Source organism: Temnothorax nylanderi, unplaced genomic scaffold (genome assembly GCF_030848795.1).
Source record: "Temnothorax nylanderi isolate EJ_2023f unplaced genomic scaffold, tnyl_v1.0 TNYL_tig1105_pilon, whole genome shotgun sequence".
In the NCBI taxonomy this organism is placed as follows: domain Eukaryota; kingdom Metazoa; phylum Arthropoda; class Insecta; order Hymenoptera; family Formicidae; genus Temnothorax; species Temnothorax nylanderi.
The window spans coordinates 7659-16212 of NW_027250167.1; the positions used below are offsets into that span (position 1 = coordinate 7659).

At 46.5% G+C, this 8554-nt stretch overlaps 1 protein-coding gene across 1 annotated transcript; it reads right to left on the reverse strand.

Annotated features, from left to right (window-relative positions):
- Positions 1-216: 216 nt before the first annotated feature.
- Positions 217-1320, reverse strand: LOC139786665 (uncharacterized). Its single transcript, XM_071725793.1, has one exon. It carries the CDS (start codon positions 1318-1320, stop codon positions 217-219), a length of 1104 nt encoding a protein of 367 aa, XP_071581894.1.
- Between the last annotated feature and the right edge of the window lie 7234 nt (positions 1321-8554).

Sequence of the window (8554 nt, forward strand, 5' to 3'; positions counted from 1 at the left end):
AACGGACGGCTTGTGGCGCGTGGTATGGGAAGCGGACAAGGAATTTACATCGCATTTCGGATCCGGCGCTGTGGGTGACGAGCTATCGGGTGCGGCCGCTTCCGCTAATTTCGCGGAAGAATCCGAGTCGACGTGCAGCATCGAGTGATGTTTCTGATGACACGCGCGACAAGAGTATTTGCTCGAACAAGCTTGGGCAGAGTGCTTCGCGCTTAATCAGTTGAAACAGCGTTTGTGCTGCTTGACGATCTCGCGGCGTTGACTCGGATTTTTACCGATAAATGTTAGACAACTGTTAATAAAATGTTGCGCGGGACATAACGGACATTTCGCTTGGGAGTTCGCTGACGCGGTAGCGCTGTGAATGCGCGAAGCGGTGGCGGCTTTCGGAGCGGCTTTAGCCGACGGCGAGGGAGAGAAATTCTCTAGAGCGCGAGTGCGCGAGTCCAAGAAACGGCGGAGATCATCGTAGGAAGGCGGATCATCTCTGTCTCCTTCCTTTAAATTCCAAGCTTTACGAGTAAGCGGGTCGAGCTTTTGCGCGACGATGTGCACTAACATGTCGTTCCAAAGTTCGTCCGGTCGGCGTTTAAGATTCTCGAGTGAGGCTACTGCGATATTAACCTTGTCATGTAAGGCACGTAATTCGGAAGCGGACTCGCACGAGAGAACGGACAAATTTAGAAGAGAGGAGAGATGCGCGTTGAGAGAACGTCGCTTATTCTCGTAGCGCATCGTCAGCGTTTGCCATGCGATTTCGAAATTGTCGGCGGTGACCGCGATGTTGGCGATGCATTCGGAAGCGCGGCCTTTCAAACAAGAAGACAGAAAATGCATGCGCGAAAAGTCGTCGAGTTCTTTATTGTTGCGGATAAGCGCGGTGAATCTATCGCGAAATTGTTCCCATTCGTCGTAATTGCCATCGAAAGGGGGCAAGCAAATGGGCGAAAGGTGCGAGAGAGAAAAAGCGGAAACGTCCGTGCGCATGGTTGACGCGGCGAAAGAGTGATTAGGACTCACTACCGGTTCCAGCTCTTCCAGACACTCGGCCATGTGGTCCAGGGCGGCTAGGTATGCGGCGTTCGTTGTTTCAAAATGGTTCTCCTTGAAGTAAGGGAGGGTCGCTCGTACATCCGCGGGGATCGTCCCGGCTAGAGCGGCGTGTCCGTGCAGGAACTGGTTCCAGGTCTCCTTGAGAGACGAGATGCGGGAACGAATTTTGGCGGGAGAGAGGTTGTTTTTCCCGAGCTTCTTGAAATTCTCCAGATATCGCTCGATGACTCGCTGGAGCTGCGGCTGTCCGCCCAGTCGCTCCGTCATGTCGCACTATTATCGGTTTCTTGCGTCTCCTGCTTGCCTCCGCACGCGCGCCGAATCCGGCTCGAAGGACCAATTTGTTCAGTAACGATCTCGACGAGATCGCCTGTGATGCCGGGTCGCTCAGACTTGAGCGCGGAGCGAGTGTGACTCGGAGGATTTCTGTGAGAAGTCAGGAGCAGAAAATAAATGAGAGTGTAATAACAATTTAATGTTCAACAGTGCAGGGAGGAGAGAGCGATAGCGCCTTTCCGTGTCTCAGAGACTTGAGAACACTTTGCGATTCGTTGTTGTTGAATGCGTTAAGCGGCGTCGAGCACAGATATATGAGAGCTGTGCGTCGTTGTGGTTTCACTCTCCTCCACAATTACAAGTACAATTCGATTCAGATTGATAAGTCTGAGCAAACGAGTAGCGAAGCGAGCGAGGTGTGTAATCGACTGTGTTCTGTGCCTCGTTTCGAGCGACTGACTTTCCTTCAGGTACGATCGCGTATTTTCGGGAGTATTTATTTGCTCGCATTGTTGCTCGCTTGTTCGGTGAATGGGCACGCAGCGGGCGCGTGATACAACAAGACGTTTGAATTCCGCTTGAACTTCGAACACCAATATCAATAACAGCTGAGTTTAAACTCAAGCCTTGACTTTTGTGGATAGTTATTCCATAACTTAGTGTTATAGGAAATTGTTTTCGTATAACATATGCTTTGTCCATTACTTGAAATTTCACATTGATACGTTCTATATTATGTTGCTTTCCGTTTGGTAAAGTAATCGTTAAAGTTTTTATGTTCTTATCACTGTCACGTGAAATTCCAGTAATTGTAGCAATAGTTCCATTTACGAGTCTTAATGTAATATCAATATTTCTTCGAAGCATAATTTTTGCTCCTATTTTAACAATTATTTCTTTTGCAAGTCCACCAGTTTTTGTGTTATCTTCATCGTCCGTATTAATATCTTTCAGAACCTTTTTCTTTAAACATTTTGGACAATCGATAGTGTCTTGTGCTAATAGTGAAATATTTTCGGAAGGTATGCGTTCTAACATTGCAGCGTTCAGTACATTACATAAATTGCAAGTCGGCAACAAATATACTGTATCACTAGGCAATTTGGCAATATAATTACATATTTCATCCAATCTCTTATTGCATGATGTAGTTTGAAAATTGATTTTTCTAGAGTTTAGTATCTTCGTGTCATGATCTGTTACAACTCCAAGTCGAATTCTACAAAGTAATTCTCTGTAACTAGGGTCGCCTTGCTGACGCATATTTATCCGAAGTTCGTCATAGGTGAACAAATCATACATATATCTGTAGTTGCCAACGGTCCTAATAAATATTTTTCTGCCTTTTTTTATTAATTTTTATAAAAACGGACTCTTCATGTACTGGTGGCAACTGCAACAAATCACCGAGTAATAGTATGTGCTTTTTACCAAACCATCCATCCTCAACATCAAAAGTATTAAATATTTCGATTAATCGAAGATTTATATACATAAGAGTAACATTTGATACCATTGATATCTCGTCAATTATAAAAAGAGTAGTATTTTTTAATTCGTCTCTTAATGTTTTTAAAACAGCATCGGATAATTGTGTATATTCTGGAGTACGACCATGTTCTACTGATAATTGAAAGAGTCGGTGAATAGTAAGCCCATCAACGTTATAGGCAGCGATACCTGTAGGTGCGATTATTGCAACATCTTTTGCAAGAATTTCTTTAACCCAACATTTAATTGCGTTTATAAGATAACTTTTGCCTTCACCACTCACATAATGTCTTAAGCATTTTGAATCGGAATTAATAGTTGTGCACTCCGCGATCGGGTTTCGATTCGCAAGCGCGGTTGGCTGGTACAGCCTTGTAAAAAGGACTCGGCAGTCAAGGTATTGGTGAGAGGAACGACTACTAAGAGATGCGGTATTGGTGCTATCGAAAGTTTAATGTGTTACTGTGTCGAGGTATCGAGAAGTTCTGAGGCGAGCGGTATTCACAATAGGTATCTAGGCGGTAATTGCGAGCGCGCGAAGAGAGGGAAAGTTCGACGAATAACGCGAGTATTTCCGAGGAGCGAACGAGAAATTCGGGTAACAACAGGTAGCTTTCGCGGAATACGTCGGGTCCGACAAGGTCTCGCAGATCAACAACAGGAACAAAAACACGGCGAGCAATACAATCTAACGCTCGAAAACGGATGGGGCGAGAGATGGGGCGAGAGATTCAGAAATTAATTTATGAGGATTTACTTTGTTTGTTTTATTTAAAACATCTCTGAATTCTTGCATAGCATTTCCAGCTTCGAAAGCGATAAATTCTTTTTCACAAGACTGTTTATTTTGTTCTTGTGAACTGTTTTGTTCTATTACTTCATTTATATGTTTTTCAATAGCTTTGTTGGCGAATTTTATGTTTTCCGGGCGTAACTCCGGTTCGCCAATTGGCGTAAAATGCCGGGTCGACCCCGACAGGGATCCGACGTGCGGTTTGAATAAGACACTTGATTTGGGAGGAATGCACAAATATCGTTTAATTGTCAGGTTAATACAAATGCTGGTTGCCGCGCTCTCATTTGAGCACGACACTCGGCGCGCACGTGATTCGATGAGCGCTGATCACGTGATACGAAAGTGTTCGTAGAGCGCGGAGGCGATGGCAATTAAAACGCGCAATGTAGCTTGCACGCGATGAACGCACTTGAGGCGTTATACAGCAGTCGCACTTGTTCGTAACACAAGACGCGAGAATGTTCACAAAAGTCGGCTCGATCACGATGATCGAGCGCACAATGGCGAGGCACGCAGGGTGACTTATACGCGAATGTTCACTGCTCGCGGAGGCGAGAGCGAATTGCAGCACGCACGAACGGCGCGATAATTAGCGGTGCTCTGACAGAGCAGTAAACTCGGATGCACGACGGTATTTTTGAGACCGCGTAAACCGGGGTACGTTAACGGAAGCACGACGGTATACGACCTCGTGAACCGGAGTACTTTTAGCTACTGACCGCGAACTCTCGTGTTTCGGGAGCTTTCCTTTGCGCGACGCGTATCGACCAATCACCTGCGTTTCCGGGATCATGCGATCACGGCATGACAGGATCGATACGTGCCGCGAGAGACTTCGCGGTGAGGGTTGACGGGGGGAGCGGCGCGAAATCCCTTCGTTCGGAGGGCGACTGACGGATGGCGTTACCGGTACGGTATTGATCCGCGATCGCGAGAAAATTACGGAACATAACCGCCCGCCGCGAATAACAATTCGCAACAATTCAATGCCGCCCGCCGTGACGAATTGTTGATCTCGAGCCGCTTGCCATGCGGAGCACTGCGAGTGCTGAAACAACTTAAACTAGAATGATCAATTTACATAAGACATGATACATAGGAATATTTACAAGTATTTACAAAGTTTTATTGTCGTATAGGCATCGTGGAATGTCACTCCGGAGTGTTTATATCGACCGGCAAAAATGATAGCTTGACCACGGCACGTTTGTACGTGGATCGCGCTGTTTTAACCGAGACGACTCGCGTGAGTCCGTCGTCGCCGGGGTGACACTCGACGATTCTTCCCAATTCCCATCTGCTGGGAGGAGCGAGAGGATTTCGCAGAAGTACTAAGCGTCCGACTCGAGCTAGATTCTGAATTTGACGCCACTTGGGGCGTTGCTGCAATGTATGCAGATAGTCATTTGACCAAAGCTTCCAAAAGCTGTCGCGCATCTGTGTAAGTAGCTGCCACCGAGTGAGACGCGTTTCCTTTTCCTCAAGCAACGAGGGGGTGGGAGCGCTTGTCAGCGCCGATCCTATCAAGAAATGACTCGGTGTCACTGAATTATAATCATCGAAATTGTCTGAACCGGGAGCGATCGGTCGCGAGTTCAAACACGCTTCGATTTTACATAGGAGCGTGCTTAGCTCCTCGAATGTCAGCGTGTGCGCCCCGATGACGCGTTTCATGTGAAACTTGACGCTGCGGACGCACGCTTCCCAAAGACCGCCGAAATGCGGCGCGGACGGAGGAATGAAGTTCCACCGAACGCCTTGGGTTGCTAGGCTACTTTGAAAATTCGAATCGCGAATGGCCTCACTCCATGTGACGGAGATTTCGCGTTGAGCGCCGTGGAAAGTCGTAGCGTTGTCCGAATACATATCACTGGGAACGCCGCGACGTGCACAAAATCGATCGAATGCAGCGATGAACGCGGGAGTCGTACAATCGCCAACCAACTCCAGATGAGTAGCTTTGACGGTCATGCAGACGAACACCGCGATGTACGCTTTTCTTGATGTGTGTCCTCGACCGGGAGTAGATCTGACCTGTATTGGTCCGGCATAATCTATCCCGCAGTGTAGGAACGCGCGAGGCGTCGACGTGACGCGACACGAGGGCAGGTCGCCCATTAACTCGTGCGCGGCTTTGGCGCTTTCACGAGCGCATCTGACACATTTATGGAGAACAGCTCGTATCGTTTGACGCGCGCGCAAGATCCAGTAGTGTTCACGAAGCAGGTGCAACGTGAATTGCGGCCCAGCGTGGAGGGCACGGATATGAGTTTCGCGTATTAGCGCGGTAACTAACGGGTGTGCAGCGAGCACGACCGGGTGTTTCTTGTCGTCCGGAAACGTCCGGAACGTTATTTAAAAGGACGCTGGAGAAGTCTACTACATGTCTTGGCAGTCAATGACATAAAGTTTGCTCCTTACCATATATTGGCATGGTGTGTGCTGCACAATATTTGTTTACTTCAGAACGATGAATTGGAGTTGGAAGATCGACTTATTCTAGCCAGAGAACAAGCACAAGTACAAGAAGAAATTATTGAATGTAATAGAAATGCTGCAATAATAAAAAGAAATAACATATGTGCAAATTTGCGAATATGAGATACATATAAACAAAACATATAAAAAGTAAGTTTATATAGTATATTAAACATATATATATATATATATATATATAAATTTTACAATGTTTAATTTCCTTTCCCCATTAGTCGATAGTGTAAAAAATTAAAGAATAAGTAGGTATACGTGACGAATTCTAACTCGAGAGCTTCGAGGGGGGTATCAGGTTTCAGCGAACATGTCTGAACATGTCTGAACATGTTTCGCGGATGATGTCATGTGGAGAGGGGAGGAGGAATATACGTCATAATACAGAAAAAAACATTCCTACCTTAGTTCCCTCTCATAAATTTCAGAGCTCTGATTGCGCGTAACAGAACCATTAATCCCTCCCCCTTTCATTATAGTTTATGGAGTTATCACGTATATTCGATTAATTTTACAACGACGATCAGTCTTGCATCGGCCGCTTGTATCAACGGTCCGCTTCTCCATAACCGAGAGAAAAAAATGTTCAACTCCGCTGAAGGAAGCAGCAGCAACGGTGGTAGACGCATGAATTATTACGTACCCATTCACGATGATGAAACTCAATCGTGCGAGAAAAAGTGTAACAAGTAAGTTTTCGTTTTTTCTTAAATTATAAAGCTTTATATTTTTTTATATTTGCAAATTATAAATTGTATTATTTTTTACAGCATTTCGTTGGAGCGTCGCGCGGTTCGTATACTCAGCAGACGATACGCGTTGACGCTACGGGATACAAATTCCTTGAAGTTGGCGTTAACGTGGGTCTACCGAGTTACGTGGAGATCGTTGTAAGAGATCATCGAGGAACGGAATTGATACTGTCCCTCGAAACGTGGAAGGGATTCCACGAACAATGACGGAACATTCAAAATTTCCTTCGATACACTAAAGATACGTGTGATTTTATAAGCGTTGGACCGCTAACGTTGAGAATTTGTACGATTAACGGCGTCAAACTCGTACGTCTCGAGTCTTTAAACGTACGCTTAACGATGGCCGAATCGACGTTACACCGTATGCTCGATCTTGATCTGTGCATCGACACGATGTTCCATCGATTGAGTAGAATTGTCGAGACGGTCGATGTCAAGTTCACGCAATTCTCCAAAATCGCGTCCACTGTAACGGATTCTACGCATGTATTGAATGTGATACGCGATAGCGATGCCTTCGATAAACAGCTCGTCGATTGTGAACTCGCAGCTTTATTTTTTAGTGCGCTTTCGTAGTACTTAAAAACAAAAAATTTGTAAAAGAAGAATAAAAATGTATTTTTTAAATATAAATCATGACTTAATTTCTTCACACGCATTTCCATTGAGGAGCGAGTGCCGATGCTCCGGCGAACGACGGCGCTCGCCCTTATCGTCATTGCATAAACTGTCAATGGAAATTACAAGTGGGTCGACGCCTTGCTGCGACTCGTGTCGAATTACAACGCGCGCAAGCATCGAACCATCGGCATGTGGCCCGTCGACGTTACCCGCCTCCACTATAACCATCGTTGAATTTTTTAGTCTCGTCGTGGCCGAGAGCGTGCTTAAACGTGTTTCGTCCGGACAATTTTTTGTGTGATTTTTTTTACGAGTTATTTTTTGTGTGATTTTTTACGATTTATTTTTGTGATGTCTCCGCGCCTTCCCCTGCAAGACGCTAAAGACATTGAAAAGAGTGAAATTCAGGGAGGTATTGTAGAATTTGACAATATTGATTTCAACGACTCTGATAGTGATCAGGAGCCCGAACCCCCGCGTCAGCCACCTCTTCGGCCTATCGGACGCGGGCGGAGAGAAGTTTACGTGGATCACCGCGTGGCCCTCGGACGCGGGCGGGAGCAATTTTACGCCGACGCCATCGCGCAGAGTCGCGCGTATCGTCCAACAGCGGAGGACGAGAGATTGGCGGACGAGCTGGCGTTCGACGTGGCTCGAATTGCGCATATCGCGGGTCAACCGCTCTGGCCACCAAAATCCGCGGGAGTCGTTACTGGCCGCGTTGAGACGAATGGAGGGCCGCGGCCATGGGGCCCCCCCTCGTCGAGATTAAGGTATTTTCTTTTTTTATCTAAAAATTAATAACACGGGAGCGAGAGAGAGTCCGCGCGCGAGGGAAAGACAACGCAAGCGGGAGCGCGCTATGTGACGTCACGCGGTCCCCTCGCCATTATGATAAACGTTTATAGAACGTGTCCCGACACGCTCGCGGCTCGCTTGCGTTCGATGGATTTGATGTGCTCTCCGCATGACATCAACCGCGAAACATGTTCATACATGTTCGTCTTCCCCTGCCCCCTCTCGCCCCCCTCACCATCGAGTTTATAAACGTTTATAAACGTTTATAAATGTT